The sequence below is a fragment of the Opisthocomus hoazin genome, chromosome 8, assembly GCF_030867145.1.
Source record: "Opisthocomus hoazin isolate bOpiHoa1 chromosome 8, bOpiHoa1.hap1, whole genome shotgun sequence".
Classification (NCBI taxonomy): domain Eukaryota; kingdom Metazoa; phylum Chordata; class Aves; order Opisthocomiformes; family Opisthocomidae; genus Opisthocomus; species Opisthocomus hoazin.
In genome coordinates this window covers 73556347-73583882 of record NC_134421.1, presented here as the reverse complement: position 1 = coordinate 73583882, position 27536 = coordinate 73556347, and the positions used below count along the sequence as shown (strand labels likewise).

Sequence of the window (27536 nt, the reverse complement as noted above, 5' to 3'; positions counted from 1 at the left end):
TGCGCCTGTCGCCTCTTGTCCGTTCAGTGGTCACCACCGAGAAGAGCCTGGCTCCCGTCAGGTGTTTGTACACTCTGCTCAGGTCCCCCTGAGCCGTTTCTTCTCCAGGCTGAGCAGTCTCAGCTCTTGGCCTCCCCTCATGTGACCAATGCTCCACTCTCTTAACCATCACCATGGTCCTGTGCTGGGCTCACTCCAGTGTGTCCCTGTCCCTCTTGTCCTGAGAAGTTAGGCAGGAATCGTAGAATGGTTTGGGTTGGAAGGGACCTTAAGGATCATCCAGTTCCAACCCCCCTGCAGTGATCAGGGACATCTTCCACCAGCCCAGGGTGCTCCCAGCCCTATCCAGCCTGGCCTTGGACACTGCCAGGGAGGGGACAGCCACAGCTTCTCTGGGCAGCCTGGCCCAGGGCCTCACCACCCTCATGGTGAAGAACTTCTTCCTTCTATCTAATCTAAATCTGCCCTCTTTCAGTCTAAAGCCATCACCCCTTGTCCCATCACTCCCTGTCCTTGTCACAAGCCCCTCTCCAGCTCTCTCGCAGCCCCTCCAGGCACTGGCAGCTGCTCTAAGGTCTCCTCGCAGCCTTCTCTTCCCCAGGCTGAGCAGCCCCAGCTCTCCCAGCCTTTCCTCCCAGCAGAGGGGTTCCAGCGCTCAGATCATTGCTGGGGCCTCCTCCAGACCCAAGGGGACCGCCTCCCTCTCCTGCTGGCAAAGCTCTGCCCATCACAGCCCAGCGCACTGGTGGCCACCTGTGCCTTGAGGACACATTGCCACTTACGGTCACCATGGTGTCTTCAGGGCCTTCTCTGCAGAGCTCTTTTCCAGCCTGGTTGGTCCCCAGGACGTACAGGTGTGTGGGATTATCCCTCCTCAGGAGCAGCAGTTGGAGTTCCCCTTGGTGGAACTTCATGAAGGTCCTCTTCCGCGTGTATCTGCAGGCTGTCCAGGTGGAAGCACTTTGCTGGCTGTACGGGAATACACGTGCCGTGCAGAGCCCGTGCGTCGGGTGCCCGGTGGCGTGCTGGGTCTGGTGGGAACATCCGAGATGTCTGCCCGAGGAGGAGGGACCGCCATGCACTGCCCTCCCTCCTGCAGCACGAGGGGACGTTCCCAGCCTCCGCTGCTGCCTGAACTGCTGCTCACCGGGCTGACGAGATAAACAGGGTGGTTTTTTTTAATTTTTCTGCCTCGAGTTAAGCTTAATGTTGCTTGGAGATGGGAATATAATGGCCTGAAGACTTGAAGGCAGCACTGAACAGAAGCTTCTTTCAATCTGGAAGGGTGAGCTTGCCAACAGCGTGAAAATCTCACCCCGAAAAATAACAAACTCCTCCCGGTTTCTGCCAATCAGCTTAGGTGGTGGAGCAGGCAAAATACATCTACTCGCCGTGGGCTGCGCCTGGTGTTTGTGCGGAAGGTTGGAGTTACACCTCTCCGACTTGTTTGCACCCGTAGCCTCCTGCCACCCCATCTTAGCCAGGAACAGCAAACTCCAAAGTTTCCGGCATTTGAATTGTTGGTCTGATGAGAGAACGGAGCAAGGAAGGGAACCCGGGAACTTCTTGTGTCCGGCTGGGTGTGCTGGTGGCCCGACGGGACGTGTCTACCCCAGGAAGACAAGTTCCAAGCCAAGTTCCTTGCCCAGCTGCCAGAAGATCAGGAGGCTGGTGAAAGCAGGTTCGTGTCAGCTATTGCCCCCGATCAAATGCTTATAAATATCTGCAGGGTGGGGGTCAGGAGGATGGGGCCAAGCTCTTTTCAGTGGTGCCCAGCGACAGGACAAGGGGCAACGGGCACAAACTGAAGCAGAGGAAGTTCCGTCTGAACATGAGGAAGAACTTCTTCCCTCTGAGGGTGACGGAGCCCTGGAACAGGCTGCCCAGGGAGGTTGTGGAGTCTCCTTCTCTGGAGATATTCAAGACCCGCCTGGACAAGGTCCTGTGCAGCCTGCTCTGGGTGACCCTGCTTCGGCAGGAGGGTTGGACTAGATGACCCACAGAGGTCCCTTCCAACCCCTACTATTCTGTGTGATTCTGTGATTCTGTGTGAAGAAAAGTGAAACGAGGAAGCGTTTGTGCGGGCTGAGGAGCTGCAGAACTTCCCGGCAGAGAGCGGGGATGTCCTGGAGCATCTCCAGCGGGGTGCTGCCAGCCCCACCTTTGCTTCGTCCCGTTCGCTTTGCGGCTGGAAATGTGCTGATAAAGTACCAAAGTGGGCTTGAAAAACAGAATCACAGAATCACAGAATGGTAGGGGTTGGAAGGGACCTCTGGGGGTCATCTAGTCCAACCCTAAATGGCTCATTAATTCCCGAGGGTGGAATCCTTTGTTATGTGGAGTGAACCGGAGTGGTTTGAGCTACGTTGAAACCTCGTGTCAAGCCTTCAGCACCGTAAAGTGGCAAAATTTTGTTTGTATCCCGCTCCAGGATGTTGTGCAGCTGCCAGCCGTGGGAACGTGCCTTTGCCAGGAGCAGGAGACCCCTTTGCCATCCCTCTGGCTCCAAAATCCTCATTTGTGTCCTCGTCCCCTTCGGCAGAGCCGGAGGTGAGCGTGCTCAGCAGAGGGAGCTGCGGCCCCGCCAGCGTGCTCCATGCCTGCTTTTCCCTGAGACTGGGCTGCCTGCAGATCGTTCAAACGCATTTATCCGGTTCTGTGCATGCCTGCAGGTGATGAAGTTCATTTCTAACTCTGTGAGTCTGAAGCTGAAAGCTGGTCCACGTTAGAGGTGTCCGTGTGCTGTTCTGTCCCAAGTTGCGTCAACTTTTGACGGTGCCAGGCGTAAGTTCAACCAGGGCAAGGGCAGGGTCCTGCCCCTGGGGAGGAACAACCCCAGGCACCAGGACAGGCTGGGGCTGAGCTGCTGGAGAGCAGCTCTGCGGAGAGGGACTGGGAGTGCTGGGGGACGACAGGGTGACCATGAGCCAGCAGCGTGCCCTGGGTGCCAAGAAGGCCGATGGCATCCTGGGGTGCATCACGAGGAGTGTGGGCAGCAGGGCGAGGGAGGTTCTCCTGCCCCTCTGCTCTGTCCTGGGGAGGCCCCATCTGCAGTGCTGTGTCCAGTGCTGGGCTCCCCAGTTCAAGAAAGATGAGGAGCTACTGGAGAGAGTCCAGCGGAGGGCTACGAGGATGAGGAGGGGACTGGAGCATCTCTCCTGCGAGGAGAGGCTGAGGGAGCTGGGCTTGTTCAGCCTGGAGAAGAGAAGGCTGCGAGGGGACCTTCGAAATGCCTCTAAATATCTGCAGGGTGGGGGTCAGGAGGACGGGGCGAGACTCTTTGCAGTGGTGCCCAGCGACAGGACAAGGGGCAACGGGCACAAACTGGAGCAGAGGAAGCTCCAGCTGAACCCGAGGAAGAACTTCTTCCCTCTGAGGGTGACGGAGCCCTGGCCCAGGCTGCCCAGAGGGGCTGTGGAGTCTCCTTCTCTGGAGATATTCCAGCCCCAGGTGGACGCGGTGCTGTGCAGCCTGCTCTGGGTGACCCTGCTTGGGCAGGGGGGTTGGACTGGGTGACCCACAGAGGTCCCTTCCAACCCTGAACATTCTGTGATTCTGTAGTCCTCGTTCCAGGAGACCTGTAGCTCTGAATATCGGTGTGCCTCGCGGACCTTGCTGTTGTATTGATCAAGGTAGCGGTGTTTTGGTGACGCAGGGCTAGGAGCGTAGGCAGGTGATGGATGGATGTCTCCTCCACGCCACGGCGAGGTTGCTCACTTTTGCTCCCGGCTCCAACATGTAGCAGAGCCAGGGTCGGCGTGAAATCACCACTGCAAAACTGGGCTGGATCCCAGCGCTTCAGCCGGCGCGGGATTTGGAACAGAAATGAGGAACTGAGCTGCCCTGAACGCTTGGCTGACGAGCTTGGTTCGTAACGAAGATTTCAGCTGGGAGCAGATCCGGCCACCGAAGCCCCCAGCGAGCAGCTCAAGAGCAGGGGCACTTGGCTGCTGGGCTGGTGCATCCCGCCGCATCCCTCCGCATCCCTCCGCGTCCCCTCTGCCGAGCAAACGTCAGCGCGGAGACTTTCACCCGTGGAGAAGCGGGACGGCGGTGCCGGCCCCTCTGCTTTCCGCCCGCCCGCGTGGATGGTGAGTTGTGGCGCTGCTTCTTCCCAGCGGCACCTAGCCGGAGGATTGCTGCTTCATTTCTGGAGAGACCTTCAGATCTCGCTGCTCCGTGCCGGGATGTGGTGGCGGTTAGCTGGAAGAAGGGTCGTTAAAGTCTGATATTAATGAGGAACATTAATATCAGACTGAACATGAGGAAGAACTTCTTCCCTCTGAGGGTGACGGAGCACTGGAACAGGCTGCCCAGGGAGGTTGTGGAGTCTCCTTCTCTGGAGATATTCAAGACCCGCCTGGACAAGGTCCTGTGCAGCCTGCTCTGGGTGACCCTGCTTCAGCAGGAGGGTTGGACCAGATGACCCACAGAGGTCCCTTCCAACCCCTACTATTCTGTGATTCTTTGTGATTCTGTGATTCTGTGATCCTCCCCTGCCAGGGCAGCATCGTTCTTCGGCGTGAGCTGCCTGATTGAAGGTGGTGAAGTGACGGAGGGAATGGGCCCCCGTGGGCCACCCCATCTTACAGTGAGAACCAATTCGTGTAGCGATTCGGGACCAGCGGGCAGGAGGAGCGGCAGAAGCGGCAGCGTGTTGCAGGAGACTTTGCATTTCGTCAGGAGCAGCGCAGCAGACACCGTCTTTTCGGCTACTTTAATTTTTCTCATCCATTTGGATTCTGTCGGAATAAAACCTCTAAAACTTTAAGGCACCTTTCAGGGCGTCGTGTGCTGCTCGGCTTTGTTTTGGTGGTTGAAGAGGTTAGAACAGATAGCAGCAAATATTAAAATGTGCTTTTCTCTGCTTTTCTTCTGCGGTGGAAAGAATTCCCTGACAATACAGTGACGGTACTCCAGAAAGCAGGCAGCGTTTGGAGGAGCGGAGGTTGCGTCTCTGGAGGGTGGCTTCCCCGGTCCCCCGAGGGTCTGGGCAGCGTCTGGTGGTCCAAAACCGGTCAGGATGCTTCAGAAGCGCTGCAATTCCGTACCAAGATTTGTGAGAGCTTCCTGGGTTCCTGCTCGTACCTTCCATTTCTGTTTTTGGAGCAGTCCCTCTTGGTAGCTCTAAAAATACTTGGAGCACTATCCTAGGAAGTTGGTATTCTCAAACTCAGATGAAGGTGTTCTGGCTGCTTTGATCTTTGTCTACAGAAGAGCCCGTGCATGGTGATTTGATTCAAACTTCATTATTCCCCTTTAATATCCAACATTGTGTACCCCCAGTGCCGCCGTCTTAAGCTTTCGGGATGTTACGAAAACGACAGTTGGTCGTTCTGCTTCGCTCTCGTTTTTTACAGACCGCGGTTCTTTCAGCGTTCACCCAAGTTACGTCGTATTTTGATCAATAAATAGGAAATTAATTTTGCCTTAGAGGGTTAGCAGTGCTAAACTTTGGATAATGTGCAGCTTCATTTATGGTTTCAAATGAGAATTTTTTTTAATACTAATTGTAAAAGTGTGGAGTTCTGCTTAAAAACAACCAACCAACCTCTCCCTACAGATCTATCCCCCTCTGTAATTTTCTCCTTGATGAATTTGGTGCCGCTGGGATTGGGACCAGATGACAAAAACTTTATTTAAATGGACCCTTTTTTTTCTGGTGGCCATAGCAATTTCCTTTGGCAGCGTGGATGGATGATTTTATAGGTGGCTGAAGGCTGCTGTGGCGTCAAACCCCATCTGCAAAGGGCTTCGGGTTATGTCCTCCAGCAGCGTTTTTAATCAGTGTATTAACCGGGCCGATTTGCATTTTATGTGGTTTCTCAGGACAACGTGGGAGTTAACAACAACATTTGAAGTAATAATTACCTAAGCTTTCAAATGCTCATTATCTTTAAGGTCATTACTTCAAGCAGTCTTGTAGGTCTTAACGTTCTTAGCGAGGTCCTACGTTTACTGCAGCTCACCTCCGATCGTTAACCAAACAGCCACGCGTTGAGAAATGTGTTGTTAGGGAGCAGTAATCACCCCTTCTGCACTGCAGGGAGCCACGCAAGCTGGGCCGCACTCCGCGGTCTGCCGCGGGTCGGTTTAGGTTTTGCAGAAGCTGAGCTGAGCGGTGAGAGGGACTTGGAGCGTCGCGGACCTGAGCGACAGCACAAGGTGAAGTCGTTTAATCCGCTGCGAGCTGAATTAGGGATCGCTGTGTTCCCCTGCGTCCAGTGCTGGGCTCCCCAGTTCAGGAAAGAGGAGGAGCTACTGGAGAGAGTCCAGCGGAGGGCTGCGAGGATGAGGAGGGGACTGGAGCATCTCTCCTACGAGGAGAGGCTGAGGGAGCTGGGCTTGTTCAGCCTGGAGAAGAGAAGGCTGCGAGGGGACCTTCGAAATATCTGCAGGGTGGGGGTCAGGAGGACGGGGCCAGACTCTTTGCAGTGGTGCCCAGCGACAGGACAAGGGGCAACGGGCACAAACTGGAGCAGAGGAAGCTCCAGCTGAAGCCGAGGAAGAACTTCTTCCCTCTGAGGGTGACGGAGCCCTGGCCCAGGCTGCCCAGGGAGGCTGTGGAGTCTCCTTCTCTGGAGATATTCCAGCCCCGGCTGGACAAGGTCCTGTGCAGCCTGCTCTGGGTGACCCTGCTTGGGCAGGGGTTGGGGCTGGGTGACCCACAGAGGTCCCTGCCAACCCCACCATTCTGTGACTCTGTGATTCTGTGATTTTTTACTGGGTAAAAACCCGCATTTTTGCAGATGATCTACAGCCTGGGTTTAATATTGACATTGAACACCTTTGTAACCCGCAGCAGTCGGGGAAAAAACTTGTGCTGTGCCGTTGTGGGATGTGAATTTCTCATCCCTACAAGGGCGGGATCAAAAACAGGGGAAATTCTGAATTTTCAAGGTTTTCTGAAATTCTGCAGCCAGTGGGTGCACAAGGCAGCAATGCTGCTTTGCCTTGGTGTCAGGTCTGAGAAGGTTTCCGCGATTTCAGGCTGCATCATTTCTGATGGTTCAGATAATCTCCGACTACAACGTCTTTAATAATCATCTGCGGACAATGAACCGGAGAGGCTTTCGCCGTAACGGTGGACGGTTTCTCTCGGGAAAGCTCGTGCTCCCGGGTTGTGTCACGGCATCGAGCGTGTGCGGGAGCGGTGAGACCACGTGGGAGACCGCCCGAGCCCGAAGGCGCTTACTGCTAGCGATGAAGTGCCGGCTCGTGATGCCTCCGGAGGTGTTTTCCCATCTCTGCCTTCTGAGATCCTGAATTTTTTTTTTAAATTATAAAACACAAGTCAGCCCTTCGTTGCAAGCTGAAGCCAGGTGGAAACAACGTTTTCCTCTTTCGCCGGCCTTGTGATGGGACTGTGACCAGCAGAGCCCGGGGTGGACCGCGGGATCTCTTCTACAGCTAGGGGAGAAGGTTTCTCTCATCCTTGTCCTTGCTGTTGTCCCCACTGGAGCTGCCTGGTTGAGGTGTTTCTCATTTTCTGTTTTTAAAGGTTTCTCCTTCCTGCTCCCACCGGTTACAGCAGCAGGGGCGGCCGCGCTCGTTCTTGCCGTGTGTTGCATGTTGGCCCTGCTGTTTGCTGCCGTGTGCTCTGTGTCACGACGTGCTACGGTGTTGGAAGAGCTGCTTTTAGTTTTACCTCCAGGTTTTCCACCTGCAGCTTTACTGCTGTGGGCCACGGAGGATTATTTGTGGTAAAAGAGGTAACCTAAGAGTGGGACTCAGCCAGCAGAGTGAGAGGAATGGCTTGATGGATGTGGACCATGAGTCAGTCGCTGTTAGCAATTGTCTTGGAGGTCTGAGGACCGAAATCACAGAATCACAGAATGTTTGGGGTTGGAAGGGACCTCTGTGGGTCACCCAGTCCAACCCCCCTGCCCAAGCAGGGTCACCCAGAGCAGGCTGCACAGCACCGCGTCCAGGCGGGTCTGGAATATCTCCAGAGAAGGAGACTCCACAACCTCTCTGGGCAGCCTGGGCCAGGGCTCCATCACCCTCAGAAGGAAGAAGTTCTTCCTCGGGTTCAGCTGGAGCTTCCTCTGCTCCAATTTGTGCCCATTGCCCCTTGTCCTGTCTCTGGGCACCACTGCAAAGAGTCTGGCCCCATCCTCCTGACCCCCACCCTGCAGATATTTAGAGGCATTTCGAAGGTCCCCTCTCAGCCTTCTCTTCTCCAGGCTGAACAAGCCCAGCTCCCTCAGCCTCTCCTCGCAGGAGAGATGTTCCAGTCCCCTCCTCATCCTCGCAGCCCTCCGCTGGACTCTCTCCAGTAGCTCCTCATCTTTCTGGAACTGGGGAGCCCAGCACTGGACACAGCACTGCAGATGGGGCCTCCCCAGGGCAGAGCAGAGGGGGAGGAGAACCTCCCTCGTCCTGCTGCCCACACTCCTCGTGATGCATCCCAGGATCCCATTGGCCTTCTTGGCACCCAGGGCACGCTGCTGGCTCCTGGTCACCCTGTCGTCCCCCAGCACTCCCAGTCCCTCTCCGCAGAGCTGCTCTCCAGCAGGTCAGCCCCAGCCTGTACTGGTGCCTGGGGTTGTTCCTCCCCAGGGGCAGGACCCTGCTCTTGCCCTGGTTGAACCTCATCAGGTTCCTCTCTGCCCAACTTTCCAGCCCATGTCAATCGGTGTCAGCCTTAGTAGAAATACAATAGTTCGAGATGTCTGGGGCCGTGGTCTGGTGTTTGCACTGTACACAACCTTAGCCCAGTGCTGAAGCTGAGTTAGAAATGCGCTGGGCTGAGAATTTGCAGAGCACGGTGGGTCCACGACTGGTGGGAGGTCTTCAAGAGACGCTGGCTTGAATTTGGAAACCGCTTTGGCCCAGGCGGGCGGTTCTTCATTCCCGTCCTTTATGTCCCAAGTCCCGTAGGTAAAATCAACCTTAACCTGCACATTCTCCGGGTGTTTTTTCAGAAGGAAGATGCCAAAGGGTTAAATGTACGTGTTGATCCCATAGTCAGTCTCCGTGTGACCTTCTGGCTGGAGAGCTGGAATCTTAAACACTTTGAGCTCCGGTGAAAGTTTTGGCTCAGCGAGCAGCCCCGTCAGGATTCGATATTAATTGAAGGCATGCGAAGCTGTGGCATAAATGGATTTGGACAGTCCCTTTCTTGAAGCAATCTGGTCTGGGCTCAGGAGGTGGATCAGGAGAACTGAAGCTGCCTGGATAGTTGAAGCTGAGGGTTGCAGAGCACGTCAAGCCCGGAGAGGCATCGCCGATGGCGCGGAAGCAGAGCAGGTCTCCTCTCGGGTGCCTTGCAGATGCCGGCGCCTGCTGTCTCCATACTCATCTCCGGTTTCACGGGGGAAAGTGGAGCGGGAGATGAAGTATCTGCCTTGGCAGGCCCGTGCTGGAGGAAACCAGCTTCTCCTTCATGAATAGGGATGAGGGGGCGGGAGGAGGAGGTTCGGTCTGGGACCTGCAAGCCCTGGGCTCTGGTGGAACATCGGAACAGCCGTGTCGCTCCCCTCCGCTCCAGTCACAGCTGCGAAATTATTTCCTTTGCAATCTTTACCTTTCTTTATTTAAAAAAAAAAATGAATAAATTGATTTTATGACTTGGCATCGCAGAGGGATGAGAAGTTTTTCCGCTGGGAAAAGACTTTCCAGGCAGTTTGCCACATGAAGAACCAAGCAGCAGAAGACCACAGGCTTGACCTGCCGTTTCGTACGCGAATAGACGGATTTTTAATTAGTTCCATAACTTTCTCTTCGTTTCCCAAGTTTGTTGCAGGTGGATTTGTGAGCGGTGCCGCAGAGCTCGGGCGACTTAGTCGCACAGAAACCTGTTGTTTTCTCCCTTTGTTCCTTTTAGAAAAAAAAAAAATCCACGGCTAAGAAGAAATTTAAGACAGAAACGCTGCGCTCACAAAGCGTAGAAGCTCAGAGGACTGAGCAGGGTGGTTCCTCTTGCACGTTGCACAAGCACGGGGGGGTTTCATAGCTGCTGAAATATTTGAAGCCTTCATTTCGCCGTTTTTAAGAGAAGTAGAAAATGTTGCAAGCCCACGGCATCGCTGGACGAAGGCAGCGGGAGGCTGCGGTCGGGTCGGTCTCCAGCCGTGGTTAAGAAGCAGATGTTCGTCGCGCGTGGTTTATGAAATTGTAGTGATAACTCTGATTTTACTGGGATTGAACGTGGTTCTCCCTGGTTTTATTTGAAAGTTGAGCCAGATTTTGGAGGTTGAGCCAGATTACAGCTGCCACACGACTTGCAGAAGATACCTGAGCTGTGGACAGGAGGGGCAGGAAAGAAATAGATTTTTCAGCATTTTTATAGTCTAGAGGTTCTTAATTTTAGTGTCTTAGACTCAATCTTTACTGGAAAAAAGGCTTTATTTCCCTCCCCCACCCTGGAAAAGCTGTTTGATGTGAGTATATTGATGTGACAACCTACTGGAAAAAGTAGTTTGTGCTCTGGTGGTGTGAGCTCCGTATGCACTTTCCAGGCTTTTCTTAGCTGACACTGAGCGAAAGTAGCATCTCCCTTAGGGTTCTGCGTGCAAAAGATCATCAATAATGTTAAAAATTGAAAGCTTGCCTTGAAAACACGACTTTGGCCTTAGTATCAGCTGAGGCAAAGGGTGCTGATCCCAGTTTTGTATTGCCCGACATATTTCCGTACTGGAAATAATCCATATTTCCATTTTCCAGCTGCTCTACAGATTCATTAAAGTTGGGAATTCTGGTTTTTTTCCCTTTCACAAAGCAGGCATCGCTTTCACATAGCGCAGGGATTTTTTCCTCTCGTAGTGGATTCCTTGAAATCTGCCTACGAGGAGAGGCTGAGGGAGCTGGGCTTGTTCAGCCTGGAGAAGAGAAGGCTGCGAGGGGACCTTAGAAATGCCTCTAAATATCTGCAGGGTGGGGGTCAGGAGGACGGGGCCAGACTCTTTGCAGTGGTGCCCAGCGCCAGGACAAGGGGCAATGGGCACAAACTGGAGCCGAGGAAGCTCCAGCTGAACCCGAGGAAGAACTTCTTCCCTCTGAGGGTGACGGAGCCCTGGCCCAGGCTGCCCAGAGGGGCTGTGGAGTCTCCTTCTCTGGAGATATTCCAGCCCCGCCTGGACGCGGTGCTGTGCAGCCTGCTCTGGGTGACCCTGCTTGGGCAGGGGGTTGGGCTGGGTGACTCACAGAGGGCCCTTCCAACCCCGACCATTCTGTGATTCTGGGATATGTAAAATCCCGTCGCGGCTCACGCCTCTGCAGACACGCGTTGGACCAGCGCTTGCCAGCCGCGTTTCCCCGGCAGCGTTTGCCCCGTCCGCTGGACAACAGTGACAAGGCTTGAGGAGCAATATTACATCAAACCAGCGCAACATTACATCAGATCAGTGGTGATATATACATATAAAGCAGGTGTATATAGTGATACACGGAGCTGGGGGGAGCTTTTTTTCCCCCATTTCGTTAGAATTGGTGTTGAGGTCAATCGGCGGTGCCCCGTCGCTTCCCAACTCCCTCTTCTTCAGAAGCAAATGTTGAGGTTCTCTGTGGGGAATTGCCTTGGCTACGTTGTCAGGGACAAAACTCTTCGGATAACAGCTCCAACCACTACATAAAAATTTAAAAAATTGCCCTGCGTCGGGTCTGCTCCGTCACCGGTAGCGAAGCATCGTGGTCCCCAAGCCCTGCTGCTGCACGAGCATCTCGCAGGGGTTACCCACAGCCCTTTTCCTCCTGCAGCAGGTACCTGTGAGGCGGGGAGAGACTGGACAGAAGGAAGAAATTCTTTATAATGAGGGCGGTGAAACCCTGGCCCAGGTTGCCCAGAGAGGTGGTCGATGCCCCATTCCTGGAATCATCCCAGGCCAGGTTGGATGGGGCTCTGAGCAGCCTGACCCAGCTGGAGATGTCCCTGCTCATGGCAGGGGGTTGGGCTGGATGGACTTTAAAGGTCCCTTCCAACCCAAATTATTCTATGATTTGATGATTCTGAGGAACGGTCCGACACGGGAAGAGCGGGATGGGTGTCGGAGCCTGGACCCTTCCAAGGACGGACTCTGCACTTGCTGCCGTGGGGGACGGAGCGGGGACCGGCATAATTAAAAACCACTTTGCCATCTAACAAATGTCTTCGTTGTTTTAGTTGCTCATTAGTTAATTTTCTTCTAATGAGGCTCTGTGAACGTAATCATCTGACATTGGGGAAAAAGAAAGTTGGGGGGGGAGAACCCGAGTTAAAAAGAGCCTAATTAACAAGTTAATTATAGCGAGCAGGGAAATGTTCTGGTTATATAAATAAGCTATTGTTATGCACACACAAGCCAGGCCACGTTAAAAACCGCCGCTGACTGCCTGGGGGTCAGGCAAACACTGCAATTCAACGTAAAACAGAAGTAGGGCTTGTTCGGCGGGACGCCTCATTAAGTCTTGGGGTCCTTTCCTTGCCAAAAAAAAAAAGGGAGCCTGAAAATCCGAGCGGTTCCCTTTCCCTCTCTCCCTCCCTCTCCCTCCACCCCGCAGCTGAAACCAGAGCGGGCAGGATCGGGATCGGCGGGGCCGGGAGGTATAAATGGGGGGGCAGCCCCTGCCCCGGCGGGAGACGGTGCGGAGGGGCTCTCGGTGATGCCATCATGCCGAACAAGAAGAAATACAACGTGAACGGAGATTCGGGGGTTAGAGCCCAGGTGAGGGCAGTCTTTCGTACCCTAATATCATTTTTCTATTTAAAAATACATTTGTTTCTCTCTGTCCCCCTTTTTTTGTTCCTCCTTTCCTTGACGTTCCCCCTCCAAATCACTGATTTCTGGAGCTGACTGCATCCCTTCACCGCGTAGAGAAAAATCCCGATCTCCAGAGGACTTTCCCTTGGGAGCGGGATGTTGGGGACGATGAAACGTTGAGCCGAACGCGTTGCTCTGGGCTCGTTCTTCGGAGCCCCGTGATGGAAGAGTCGATGGGTTTGCGAGCAGGGAGATGGCCCGGGAAGACCTCGCCCGGCGAGAGTTTTTTGCTCGGTGTAGCAGCAGAGAGCAGCTCTTGGTGGTGGAAAGCCCAGGTCCAAGTGAGGTTTAGCTCATTTGAAATGTAACGAGCACGCACCTGCCTTTGGAAGTCATTAACCCCTCGTACCTCCGGAGGTGAGGTTTTTCAGCTTGAATTGGGTTTTTTTCCTGCTGGAGGTTGAAAGCAGTGGTGTTTCTGTAGCTGCAGAGCGGGTTGCACTCCTAAACCCAAGCAGCTGCAGCTCGCAAAGGCTCCACGGTCTCTCCTTTGAGCTTCGGCCCCTGCAGAGTTGGCCGTTACCTTCAGAGACGTTTCGGTGCGAGCCGAAGGACTTCAACCTGGAACCAAATCACCGCTCTCGTCCCTGTCTTGAACGCTCCCGTCTTTCCAGCCGGGCTGGAACGCAGCGCGTCGTGCGGTCGGTCCCTGTGCTGCTTGGAAGGGGTTAAAACAGAGCTTTGGTCCGGGTAGGCAGGGTCTGGTGTTCTTCTGGCTGGATCGAGCGCGCGTTGCTGAGATCTCCACTCTAAAATGAAGATGCGTGGTGGAAAGTGGCTTAAGGGTATATCCCTGCCGGTACTTTGCTCCCTCCACATGTCACTGCCGTACGAAGTTTAGCCCTGGATGAGGGCGATGTCTCAAAGAAATCAAATTCCAGCATCGACTCCTGCTCGCTCCCTCTGTTGTTTGAAGGATAAAGTCGAAAGACGCTGGCGAAGGGTCAGCGCTAGCTGAAAGCAGACCTGAGCCTTGACCTGGCAGAGACCCCTTCCCGACGTTCTCCTCTTCTGATGCTCACAGAATCACAGAATGGCAGGGGTTGGAAGGGACCTCTGTGGGTCACCCAGTCCAACCCTCCTGCCGAAGCAGGGTCACCCAGAGCAGGCTGTAGAGGACCTTGTCCAGCCGGGGTTGGAATATCTCCAGAGAAGGAGACTCCACAACCTCCCTGGGCAGCCTGGGCCAGGGCTCCGTCACCCTCAGAGGGAAGAAGTTCTTCCTCGGGTTCATCTGGAGCTTCCTCTGCTTCACTTTGTGCCCATTGCTCCTTCCACCTCCTTCCAGGCAGTGCCACGCTCGGCTAAACCCAGCTTGTGGCCGCCTTTAAAGGGCTTCAACCCTTGAAGGGATTTTGGGCAAGGCTCATAGAATCACAGAATCACAGAATAGTAGGGGTTGGAAGGGACCTCTGTGGGTCACCCAGTCCAACCCCCCTGCCCAAGCAGGGTCACCTACAGTAGGCTGCACAGGATCTTGTCCAGGCGGGTCTTGAATATCTCCAGAGAAGGAGACTCCACAACCTCCCTGGGCAGCCTGGGCCAGGGCTCCGTCACCCTCAGAGGGAAGAAGTTCTTCCTCATGTTCAGACGGAACTTCCTGTGCCTCAGTTTGTGCCCAAAAATGGTAAAGTCTAGTTCTGCCTAATTTGGTTCACGACTTATTTTGCTTTTTGGCGTGTTTTTGCCTATGGATGTAGCGTGTGGAGGTACTTCAAGAGCCTGGAAAGCAATTAGCAATATTACCGGGTCGCTTGAAAGGGTTCCACAGAGTGTCCTTGAAGAGATGATGCGGGGAAGGAAAATGTTAACTAGAACATGAATTATTCACTCTTTGTTAGACTTCCAGCGTATCCCACTTCGCCGAGAGCATCGTTACGCACAAATAACCTGAGGCTTTGATGAAGCTCCTCAGCTGCCAAAGGATTTGTTTTAAATCAAAAAAAAAAAAAGGGGTTATTTCAGGCCAACAGCTTCTTAGAAAAGGAATTAAAAAAATGGTGTGTGTGCACAGACCCTGTCCCACCAGGATCAGAGGCGTTAATCCGCAGCGCAGCTCTCAGCTGTAACACGAGTTTGACGTGGATTTTTTTTCTCCTATGTGTTTGCTGATCCAGTGTCGTTCTGTTGTTTGGTTTAAGATCAGCCAAAAAAAGTAGAGCTTCCAGGTGCTGCTGCAAATCCTCTCCCAGGTCCTTTTCCTCCTCCCCAGCAGCTTGGGCCGGCTGGCCCCGGGCCAGCTCAAACGTGGAGCTCTGAATGAGCCGCCTGAGACCCCCATCACCTTTTTCCTTCACTTAATGGCCCAAAAAACCATGTCCCAGCTGTACAGCGTCACCAGCCCGTCTCAAGTGCGATGTCACCTGCCGCTGCTTAAACCGCTGAGCTCGGATTTGGGTTCTCAGAACGAGATCAAATTCTGTATGGTTAGGTGACTTCGTTAAACAAAACTAATTTCTCAAAATACCGAAGGGGTTAGTTCATAGACCCAGTTAACGGCCTTTGGTATTTTGGAGATGTAAATATTTAACCCCGTTGCACCAGATTGAGTCGGTTTACAGTCATAGCAAAGTCCGAGGAGGTTTGCAATCGGAAGTCGTGTTTCCAGTTTCCCTGAGATTTAGCCCAAATCCTGAACATGGTGGGAGCGTCGGAGGTTGGCTTACAAAGCGATGAGCAGTGGGAATGAAAATACTGCCTAAAACAATAATCCTGTTCTCCTGAATGCTTAAACATGGCCTGGTAGCCACATGTAGAGAGAATTAGGAGGGATGTCGAGCTGCTGGTGTGATTTTGAGGCCCGCCGTGTCCCTTGGGCAAGGCAGGTGGGCTCTGAGCAGTTTTAGTGGCTGCTGAAATGCGTCTGGTGCTCGTGAAGCCCTTTGGGGTCACCACCTGAAGGCTGGTGCTGATGTGAGCAGAGAAACGCTAAGGCAAGTCCAAGCCGAGGTGCAGGTCGATGGGGCACGGAAGGGCTTGGTTTCCGCTGTGAAATCACGAATAATCACAGAATCACAGAATGGTCGGGGTTGGCAGGGACCTCTGTGGGTCACCCAGTCTGACCCCCTGCCCAAGCAGGATCACCCAGAGCAGGCTGCACAGCACCGCGGCCAGGCGGGGCTGGAATATCTCCAGAGAAGGAGACTCCACAGCCTCCCTGGGCAGCCTGGGCCAGGGCTCCGTCACCCTCAGAGGGAAGAAGTTCTTCCTCGGGTTCATCTGGAGCTTCCTCTGCTCCAGTTTGTGCCCGTTGCCCCTTGTCCTGTCGCTGGGCACCACTGCAAAGAGTCTGGCCCCGTCCTCCTGACCCCCACCCTGCAGATATTTAGAGGCATTTCTAAGGTCTGCTCGTGGGGATCCCCTCGTGATATTGGTTTATGTGAATACCTGGGCTTGGGCAGTTTATGGGAAGGAAATACTGGTTATTTGGCCTTCTTGCTGTTCTTTTCAACCAAGGGCAGGAGTAAAACAAAGCTTGGAGAAAGAAGTTCTTCTCCCCCAAGCAATGCATTGGCCAGGGAAGGCTTGAAGCCACTGGCAGGAGCCTGTTCTATAAATACCGATGTGAAATGTCATTTGCACCTTAAAAGTGCCTAGGTAAAGTGACACTTCTTCACTTATCTCCTCTGTCCTCTGCATGCTTTGGAGCAGATCAGCTTTGCTGCCTTAAAAGAAGTATTTATCATCGCCGCAGTAACACGGGCAGGGCTGAGCCCGGTTGTGCTCGCCTGCTCTCAAACCCGCCGGCGGTCTTGGGGCTTCGTGCATGTTCCTGCGGAGTCTGAAATCTTCATCCCTTGGTGATGACTACTGAAATGGTTTGATTCTTCGTCGCGGGTCGAGCAGGGTGCTATTGGGCACCCTCGACAGTTTGTCGCAATGAGGTGAGCTACGTTAAAAAAAGAGGGTGGATGCAAAATGCCGCAAAATATTGGCGTCGCATCCAATGTTGTAGGCGTTGCTGGTAAATGAGAGCTGATTCCTCCTCTCCAGCTTGAATAATCACATTTTACCAGTCTGCACGTTGCTTCATTTACATGCCTGATCCTTCATTTCTTGATTTGTTGTAGAAAGTTGTGTACTCTTCAATGCAGTGCTCTTAAACACTTGTGTTCTTCGGGCGTCCATGCTCCTAACAGTTACAGCAGCCTCGAGTGATCTAATCGCAAATGTTTCTGAATATAGAGCACAGCTCGAAGCGGCATTTGTTACTTGAAGTCTTTTTATTTTTACTTGTTGTATTTATGTGGCAGACAGGGAGCATCTCATACCGGTCATCGCAATAAGTGTTGCGAGATAGGTCAGTCCCCGCATCAGCTCTGCAAACGTTAGGTGGTCCTAACGGGGCTTCTCTTGCCACGAGTAACCCTCATTGTTAGCGTTATGGAAGAAGAAGTTTGTGCATAACGGGGACAGAGCTTTCTGATTTGTGTGGTTGAAAGAGGAGCTTCAGGTATTTAAAAGACAAGCGTGTCACTGCTGCGTCTCGTGGAGGGTCTGAAATTAAACAAAGTAGGCAATTGAGCGTACCCTGTCCCCAGTTAAAGAACAGGAATTGCGATTCAGCCCATAACTGAGATGGCGTCGAGGCTTTGGGTTCTCGGGACTAATCTTCTGGATCGGACTGTTGGCTTTTTACCCCTGACTTCACTCTTGATCTCTTTTGACAGATCCAGTTTGCTGACCAAAAGCAAGAATTCAACAAGCGCCCGACGAAGATTGGCCGCCGTTCGCTCTCCCGCTCCATCTCGCAGTCCTCGACAGACAGCTACAGCTCAGGTGTGTGCCGTCGGCTGCGTCCGTCGGTCCTGTTTGTTGTCATAATTAGAAGTTCAAAGTTACTTAAAAGCAAACTGATACCTTTTACAGTTATGTAAAGTTATGTAGTTATGCTACTGCAATGAGCAGGGAGTTGGACTCAATGATCCTTGTGGGTCCCTTCCAACTCAAGATAGGGTTTGTCCTACGTTCTGCTCGAGGATCTCCCAGTTCTGATGGTTGTCGGTAGCATCGGAGGGAAAACGTGGGAGGAGGGTTGTTGGTTTGGTTTTCATCTTCGTGTATAGGATGGATGGAAAATGAAGTTACTCTACTGCTCTTAGCACTTCTAATCCCTCCTTACAACCCTCGTGTGCGGTTGCTGCTGGCTTTCCTCCTCTCTTTCCCTTTCTTTTCCTTCCAAGCTCAGGAGAACAGTGTTTCTGTTGTATCCATGCTTGCACGTCATCTTCCCTTCCTGCTCTTGAATAAATCCATGTGGATCCCACTGGGGGTTTGGATTCACCTGTTGCACGTGAAATTGGGGGTCCTTGGAAGAGCAGTGGTGACCTTGGAAGGCCACATGTGTCTTCTGTGGTTTTCCTGCTGGAATCTGTGCAATGAAACTTCTAGTGGGTGGTGGACTTGCTGTTTGGTCCTGCCAGCTGTACTTATGGGAACTTCATGGGGAGGGATTGGGTTTGTTGGGGGTTTTAGATTTTGTTTTAAACAGGGCTCTTCGGCAGTCCCAAGGATATTGATGAAGATTGGTTCTGGCAGCTTGATTTGTTGTGGTGGTGGTTGGTGGTTGTGCAGCACCATCCAGAAACCTTCAGGCTCTGGTCCCCCCGGCAGCAGGCTCATTCCTTTGAGAACACGGCACAGCAGGGTTTCATTTTGTCCTGTGTAGGTGCTCGGGTTGTTTTGTTTTCTTTGAACATACATTGTTTTCGATGTAGACAACTGAAACTTCATTTGTGGAGCAGTCCATGGAGATTTCGTAAAACCCTGTCAAAGGTAGACCCCCATGGACACCAGACTAGTTTCATTGAGTGCCACATTCATCAAACAGTCAGCACTCAGAAGTCAAACACTGAACAATCAAACATTTAACATTTAGAGCCGATGCAACAAAGGCAGCGTGAGAAAGCCCTGAAAAGAAGTCTTCTTGTGGAAAGTGGCATTCTTCCTTCCAGGAAAGAGTGCAGCCTTGAGAGAACGACTGCTAAGACTTCCCCTCACTTTGAGCGAAGAAGGCGAAGCTGCCCTGCACTTCGCAGTCTCTAGCCTCGGTTTATTCAGAAAAGAAGTCGCTGTGGCCACAAAGTGCTGAGGAAACTTGGTGCCACCGCACTTCCCAGCACGCAGGAACGTCCCCGGCCCGTTCGGTCAAACGTTATGCCCCCAAGTGGCACCTTTTTACCCAAACCCAGTGACAACCATGTGGGACCGGTATCATACCTCGCCTTCCGGCATCCGCTTTTCTTTGTCTCTGAATACGTCACTAAGTACCATTACTGTGCTGGAGAGCTCGTGTCGCTTCAGGAGTTAGTTAGGGCTGGAGCACCTCTCCTATGAGGACAGGCTGAGGGAGTTGGGGCTGTTCAGCCTGGAGAAGAGAAGGCTCTGGGGTGACCTTAGAGCAGCTGCCAGTACCTGAAGGGGCCTGCAGGAAGGATGGAGAGGGGCTTTTCACAAGGGTGTGCAGTGATAGGACAAGGGGGAATGGCTGTAACCTAAAAGAGGGCAGATTTAGATGAGATATTAGGAAGAAATTCTTCCCCATGAAGGTGGAGAGACACTGGCCCAGGTTGCCCAGAGAAGCTGTGGATGCCCCCACCCTGGCAGTGTCCAAGACCAGGTTGGATGGAGCTCTGAGCACCCTGGTCTGGTGGAAGATGTCCCTGCTCATGGCAGGGGGGTTGGAACCAGATGATCTTTAAGGTCCCTACCAACCCTGACCATTCTATGATTCTATGAGCATAGTGGCTTTCCAGGAATAGGAAGAGCTCGTTAGGGATGCTCTCCAGTTGGTCAGGAGAGGTCTGTCCAGGATCCTTGGCACTTTGAAGGGAATACTGCTCGCTACCTGAAATGTTACAGCTACTGTCCTAGCTGAGACGGTCACAGAAAGGGATTTGGATCCAATTGCCCATCCCTCAACGAGTCTCAGTGCATCTGATCCCCTCCTGATCCTGTCCCCTTGACAAAGATGCAGAAGAAAACAGCTTCCAACACAAGGCTACAAAGAATGGAGATGTGAGCAGCTTGGAACTGGAGGAGGTGTTATTCCTCTGTTCCTCATGGCTGTGAAGGCCAACGGTCAGGCCTTTCCGGTGACGTGTACCAAAACTCACGGTGGCGTCCCATGAAGAGCTCTCAGGTGGGTGCTCAGGTTGGTGGCCACGGTTTGGCTGCAGACCTTGCAGAGGCCTGGCTTTATGCCAGAACACCGGGGAGGAAGGAACATTCATGGTGAGGCTCCACCACAATCCTTCACTTACTCCCTGCCCGTGATATGGATACGTTTTATGGATACTTGGCAGGTCACACCATATTTGAGGAGAATCTGGGTAGAGTTCTGGTAGTTTGGAGCATCAGAGACCATGAGAGCTCAAAGGTGCATTCTACCCTGACCCTCTCAGCTAGATGCCTTGTGTATAACAAGAAATAATTCTGGTTTGGGGTGGATGATGTGCTGAGAGCTACAGTAGGTTTTTGGGTGCAGTTTTCTGGCTGTGGACAAGGCCCATTCTGTGCACTGGGAGCCTGTGGCTGATAATCGCATCAGAAGGTAGTCCACCCACATCTGCTTGTTTGAAGGTGGTTTTGGCCATGTCCCACCTGCGGCTTCCAGCTGTGTGTCTGCTGTTGCATTGCCCGTAACAGAGATCGTTGCTGTGTGCTACGTGTAAAGCACGCTAGATGAGGAACTATGAGCTTTTCACGTTTTTTTCAACAACCCAGGCTTAGAACAGCAAAGGTAACTGGTGGAAAAATCATCGTTATCCGGTTCTTTCTGCTCCTGGCAGAGGCAGGTGCTCATCTCCGGAAGGTACAGCTGGTGGAGGTTGTGATCCGATCCTGAGCACACGAACAGTGAAAGCCACGCACAGTCCGATGGCTTCATCCTCACTCCTGTGGAACGAGCAGTTGTTGTTTGTCTCTTTCCTGGCTCTTGGGTTGCTTCTTACACGCTTGGAGGAGCCTCCAGAGCCTCCTCCAGAAGCTTGGAGGACCCCTCTAAGGTTGGGGACAACCGGGGTGACCTGACACCCCTGCAGTGGCTGTGTTCCTACTCAAAGGGCTTTTCAGAGAACTTGAGGAGCAATGCATGCCATGTCCTCTCCAGAGAGACATCAGCCTGGGCTCTGGTTGCACCTTGTAAGCCACCCGGGTTGTGTTTGTAAGGTGATCGTCTTTGGTAGGTGGGATTAATGATGAGACATCTCTGATACAGGTCTGTGAGTAATAGGACATTTGTACGGGTTTGACAGCTCCATCCGATACCTGACCAGCAGGGGCTGGTTTACGACTCTCATTTTTAAAGACGAATAGGCTGATTAGCCTGGCTAATGTCACCGTGTTTGCTCCCCGTTCACAGCTGAAAGAACTTGGAGCAACTTTGGGGAATTCTCCTCCCCCTCTTGCACTTAGCATCTCCTGCTGAAGCATCAGCAATTGCAATGAATTAGCCTGTGAAAGTATCACATTTCCCTCCTGATGAAAGCTGCTAGGCTGACAGTCAAGACGGAAGACTTCTGTTCTCAAGACGGTTGCAGGATGGGTAGAGAAATCCCGTTAGGAGCTCTCGGCGTGGATCTTTGTCGTTACTTTTAGGGCTGAGCAGTAGCAGAGTCTAAAGAACCCATTAAGTCCTCCTGGGATGGGAAAAGGCTGGAAGAGAAGAACCAGGAGGAGCAGAGAGATGATAATGGAGGGGAGGAACCATAGAATCACAGAATCATGTAGGGTGGAAAAGACCTTTAAGACCATCGAGTCCAATCATAAACCCAACGCTGCCAAGCCCACCACTAAACCAGTAAAAACCATCTGAGTGTGAAAATCTGGCTACCGTCTAGGCGGGGTTTTTTGTTTAAAATAATTACTTTCAGCCCCCCAAACCAAGGTCTATGGTTTTAAAGAAACCTCTGCGCTCCTCAGCTGTCTTCAAGGAAATAATCCTCCTTGAACTAATTAATCCTTCTGGAGTCACAGAATCACAGAATCACAGAATCACAGAATAGTAGGAGTTGGAAGGGACCTCTGTGGGTCATCTAGTCCAACCCCCCTGCCGAAGCAGGGTCACCTACAGCAGGCTGCACAGGACCTTGTCCAGGCGGGTCTTGAATATCTCCAGAGAAGGAGACTCCACAACCTCCCTGGGCAGCCTATTCCAGGGCTCCGTCACCCTCAGAGGGAAGAAGTTCTTCCTCATGTTCAGACGGAACTTCCTGTGCCTCAGTTTGTGCCCGTTGCCCCTTGTCCTGTCGCTGGGCACCACTGAAAAGAGCTTGGCCCCATCCTCCTGACACCCACCCTTCAGATATTTGTAGGCATTTATAAGGTCCCCTCGCAGCCTTCTCTTCTTCAGGCTGAACAAGCCCAGTTCCCTCAACCTCTCCTCGTAGGAGAGATGCTCCAGTCCCCTCACCATCCTCGTAGCCCTGCCAAGAGTCCTTGATGTGCGAGAGCTCGGTGTTACGTGAGGTGCTCCATCGTTACTCAGCCAGGCTCCCGGTCCTCCGAGAGCTGCCGTGGGACCGTGCACACAAATTGGGGAACGTCTCGCCGCCGGCGTGTTGTTCGCAGGGTCCGACTTGCCTTGCGCGCCCCGCTGAGGAGGGAGCCTTTGCAGAGGAATTTCAGCAATGCGTAATTCTCCTCCGTAAGCGGATTAGGACCCGAGCGGGTCTCGGGGAGCCTGGCAGCGGCAGTGCTAAGCTTTTTTTTTTCCTCAGGCTCATTCAAGCACTTCATGCGAGCCAGAAGAGAAAGTCATCAGTTTGCTGGGTGCTGCAGGAAAGACGAACCCATGGCCGTGCTGATGGAAAAGGGTTTAACTCCATGGGTTTGGGTTTTCTGGCTTGAAAATTTTAGTGGAGCTACTGGAATGCTGGGTAGAGGGGTGGTTTGCCTGTACTCCAGGTTCTCTGGAGGGTTTCAATCTTCACGTGAGGTCTGGATGCTTCTGGAAAGCTGCAGCTCTTTGGGAGCGCTGGTGGGGGGAGAGAAGACCATGGGTTCAGCTATGCCCTTCGCCCTGTGCCACCGCAGAAGAAGCGCTCACCCTTCGTGCCACCGAATTCCTCCGGCACAGAACTGGGTTAGGAAGTGGGGAAGCTGCTGGGTAGAAGAACTCCCTTGGGTGTTTGGTGGAGATGGTTCCCTCCTGGGAGGGAAGCCAGCTCACGCGTGCAGCAGCACATCACCCAGAGGCAGAAGCTGTGGAGTTTGTGCGACGTTTCCTAGGTGTTACGGGTTTGCGTGGCAAGGTTTCGGTAGCGGGTGGGCGATAGGGGTGGCTTCTGCGAGAAGCTTCCCCCGTGTCTCATAGAGCCAGTGCCAGCAGCTCTAAGACGGACCCACCACCGGCCAAGGCCAAGCCAGTCAGCGGCGGTGGTAGCGCCTCCGTGATAACATATTTAAGAAAGGGAGGAAAAAAACTCAGCGGTGAAACGGCAGTGTAGAGAGAGGAGTGAGATGGTGTGAGAGAAACAGCTCTGCAGACACCAAGGTCGGTGAAGAAGGTGCCAGAGCAGAGAGCCTTCGCTTGCAGCTCATGATGAAGACCATGGTGAGGCAGGCTGTCCCCCTGCAGCCCATGGAGGTCCATGGTGGAGCAGATCTCCACCTGTAGCCCGCGGAAGGGACCCCACGCCGGAGCAGGTGGATGCCTGAAGGAAGCTGTGGGGAGCCCGCGCTGGAGCAGGCTTCTGCCAGGACCTGTGGACCTGTGGAGAAAGGAGCCCACGCCAGAGCAGGTTTGCTGGCAGGGCTGGTGACCCCATGGGGGACCCACGCTGGAGCAGCCTGTTCCTGAAGGACTGCACCCCGTGGGAAGGACCCACGCTGGGGCAGTTCGTGAAGAGCTGCAGCCCGTGGGAAGGACTCATGTTGGAGAAGTTTGTGGATAACTGTCTCCTGTGAGAGGGACCTCATGCTGGAGCAGGGGCAGAGTGTGAGGAGTCCTCCCCCTGAGGAGGAAGGAGCGGCAGAGACAACATGTGATGGACTGACCATAACCCCCATTCCCCGTCCCCCTGCGCCACTTGCGGGGAAGAGGGAGAGAAAAGGGAGTGAAGCTGAGCCCGGGAAGACGGGAGGGCTGGGGGGAAAGGTGTTTGAAGATCTGGGTTTATTTCTCACTATCCTACTGTGATTTGATTGGTGATGAATTAAACTCCCTTTTCTCCCCAAGTTCAGTCTGGTTTGTCCATGACAGTAATTGGTGAGTGATCTGTCCCTGTCTCGTCTCGACCCTCGAGCCTTTCATCGTATTTCCCCTCTCCCCTGTCCAGCTGAGCAGGGGGAGCGATAGAGCGGCTTTGGTGGGCACCCGGAATTTATCCAGGCCAAACCAAAACACTGGGTAAAGATTCAACCAGTTGTTTTCTGGTGGTGTGGAAGAAAGAGAGCTCATCGTCAAGACAGCGAAGAGAACTCGTCATCGTATGTGACGCCCTCACACTCGCACATCATTTGCTAGCGATGCACGATGTTGGCCAGCTCCAGTGAGGCTCCCGTGGATAGTGCTGTCCTACAAAGGTGGTCCTCTTCTGCTGTAACAGATATTTTGATGCTGGGTCTTGTGTTCATTTTAGAAGAACCACTTGAACCGGAGAGTGAAGACTTGGAGTGAAACCTCAGGGCACTTTCATCAGGATTGGGGATGACCGTGTGGATGAGGCTCGTGAGTTGGAAGAAGCCAGAGAGGAGGACGAGGTGGTGGTGGTGGTGGTGGTGAGGAGCTCAGCTGGACTGAGGGCCCTGTGTTCCAGCTGCTTTGTGTCTGGAAAGGAAAGAGGAGTGATGCTTGCTACTTCATCTCCAAGCGTTACTTGTTGCTTTGACTGCTGATGCCAGTCCTAGAAGATGGAAGAGGTCTGGTCTCCCACATAAGGGCATATTCCAGAGGAAAACGTGGCACACGTGGTCTCTTCAGCTGATCTGGATAAACTGGAAGCAGAAGTGATGGCTGATTCATTGCGGCTCGGATTGAAAATGGACTCTACATGCGATCTCAGGAATCCAAATGAGTGGGAAGGGGGATTTCTGACTCCGTGGAGGGCTCTTCAGTAAATCTCCACGTGCTGTCTGCCACAGAACGGTTGCCTAGCCAAAAGTTTGGAGGACATTGATAGGGAAGGAAGACAGTTATTGACAGCAGCTGTAATTAATTCTGTGTTCACATGCGCTTCCACGCCCGGTAGCCATATATCGTCTGAAACAAGAAGCATCATCGGATTCTGTGAGACCGTATGTTTGCTGTCCCCTGTAGGCTCCTTACTATGGCGAGAACTGGTGCCGTCTTTCTTCCTCTTATCAAAAGACCAAGAGGGAGGAGGGCTTAGAGAAGATCCAGAAAGGCAAAAGGTGAAATACATGTCCAGGTTTTTGTTATTTATAAGAGAAAAAAAGGGGAAAATCCAAGTGCTGGGTTGAGCTGTCTGTAGATGTACGGAGATGTTGGCTGGAAGGAACCACCAAGGTCGTCTCGCCACTGTGCCCACTCAGGGCAGGCCATTGCCAGCACAGGATCAGGGAGCCGTAGCTCTCTCTGACCGGTTCCTGAAGTCCCCCAAGGATGGAGAGCCACCACCACTCCGGGCAGCCTGTGCTGATGTTGCATTGTTCTCCCCGTGAAGAAGTTTCTCCCTGCCATCCCAGGGGAGCCTCCAAAGCAGCAGCTTGTGGCCGTTGCCTGTATTGAGGAACATGGAAGCTGAGCAAATCCAAGGGCTGGGGAAACCACCATAAATAATGATTAACTAGCAGGCTCCTCCACGCCGTTGTTTAAAATGAAATAGGGTCTTGCATCTACCCTATCTTAAATTACAACTCTCAACGTTTTGGGAGTACTCGGAACATTAATGGCCATTTTTGTTGACTGTTTTAGAACTGCAAAGTCTTAACATTTGGGAAGAGAGGTGGGAGAACGCCACAGAGGAGCTGCAAAGCATGAGGAGATGAGCCCGTGGCGGACACGGGCAGTGCTCGAGCGAATTCCCTCCGGTGGGATGTTGCAGTAGAGGTGGATGAGAGTGAGGAGGTCGTTGCAGCTAAAAGCTGACTGCGGGGAAATGGTCATTGTGAGGAGAAGAGGAGATCTCAGCTGAGGACGGAAGGAGTTGGCACATGCACGTGGAGAAGCACATCCACAGACACATCCAGCAGATCCGCTGCGGGCGGTTTGGCTTTAGGGAGTATTTTGTTCTGTCTCTGACCTCCTTTTCTTCCTCCAGCTGCCTCCTACACAGACAGCTCCGACGATGAGACCTCCCCTCGAGACAAGCAGCAGAAAAACTCCAAAGGCAGCAGCGATTTCTGTGTGAAAAACATAAAGCAGGCAGAATTTGGGCGCCGGGAGATCGAAATTGCCGAACAAGGTAAATGGGGCGCGTTCCTCAAGCTCCACGTTGTCCTAGGCTGTCTTGGGGGGTTCTTCCGTCCCCCAAAGCCTCTTCTTGCGAGGCTCAGTATATTGGTGGTTTCTTGACGCCGTTCCTGTTAGAGGTGGGAAAACTTACGGGATTTTGTGGGATGGAGAGGAGTTACAGGGTTACGCTGCGTAGCTCCAACCAACCAGCTACTGAAGGACTACTCTATAGTCACAAGGATTTTGTTCAAATCAGTAGGAAAGATGAAATCCATCAAAGAAATTAGACAACTTCGTTGTAACGTGATTGTCTCCATAATTCCATAGCAAAGGCAACGTGGTGGTTAGGTCGGTGGGATGTTGGAGAGGCTGAGCAGAGCGGGGAGTCCCACATCCTCCTCAGTCTGAAGCAGGTTCTCCTCCAGCCTCACCTGGAAATTTGCAAATGCGCTGATGCCATATCCTAAAGAGTAGGAGAAGACCTCAGAGGGTTGTTGGGTCCTTTTCAGCTGTGCCACGACTTATTTAATCCCCGCGCTCAAGCTTTTTGCTTTTTTTGGAGGGGCCACAGCTGTATAAATTCATGAGCTTACCAGATAGCAGGGCAAGAAGTGATGCTGGCTGTTCCTTGTGTGCTCGTTTCTCTCTCTGCTGCGTTGACGGACTTCTTTTTTATTTTGCCTTTCAGAAATGCCTGCGCTGATGGCTTTGAGGAAGAGAGCTCAGGGAGAGAAGCCGCTGGCCGGGGCCAAGATCGTGGGCTGCACGCACATTACAGCGCAGACAGCTGTAAGACCCCGTCCGTAAACCCCAGACAGGGATTTTCCACCCTTTAGCCTCTAAAACAGACCCCGAGCGGTTACTACGGAGCTCTCAGGGCCGTTACGCAGTGTGAGAGCTGCGATTTCTCCTCCAAACGTGGGACAGGAGTGCTTTCTCCTGACGAGATTTGGGACCTTGCTGAGTGACATCTGAATATATATATATATATTTATATACACCCACACGCATACCTATGCTGCGTATAGAATATTCTTTGAAGTTCTTATTTATTTCATCCATTTCAAATTGAAAAAAAAAGGAATTGCAAAATTGTTTTCTGTGCAACTCTCTAACGACCCTGATGCTGCTTAAACCCAGCTTCAGATCCCCCCCCCGAAGCTTTCCCATAAATAGCAAATAAAAATCCCCATCACGTGTTGCTCTTTGCATTAGAGATTGCTCTTTGCATTGCTTTTTCTGTTGTGGTTTTTTTCCTTGTTTAAATCCCCAGGTCCTCATGGAAACTCTTGGTGCGTTGGGTGCCCAGTGCCGGTGGGCTGCGTGCAACATCTACTCTACTCTTAACGAAGTGGCTGCTGCCCTGGCCGAGAGCGGTAGGAAACTTCACCTTCTTTCTTCTTTCTGGTTTTAAAAAGATTTCTTACCTTCCCCCCAAT

At 52.7% G+C, this 27536-nt stretch overlaps 1 protein-coding gene across 3 annotated transcripts in view; it reads left to right on the top strand.

Annotated features, from left to right (window-relative positions):
* The window catches only part of AHCYL2 (adenosylhomocysteinase like 2), a 131712-nt gene that overhangs the window by 78942 nt on the left and 25234 nt on the right, over positions 1-27536 (top strand). For 2 of the 3 annotated variants that reach the window (XR_012764705.1, XM_075427793.1), the window contains exons 2-5: positions 17411-17519; positions 25964-26107; positions 26786-26886; positions 27371-27473. Coding sequence is in view for 2 of the 3 variants with exons in the window: in XM_075427793.1 (XP_075283908.1) it covers positions 17411-17519; positions 25964-26107; positions 26786-26886; positions 27371-27473 (457 nt within the window). In the remaining variant the exon portion in view is untranslated. Of the gene's footprint in view, positions 1-12570; positions 12645-17410; positions 17520-25963; positions 26108-26785; positions 26887-27370; positions 27474-27536 lie in introns of those variants that run through there. The other variant, XM_075427794.1, reaches the window with a different exon arrangement.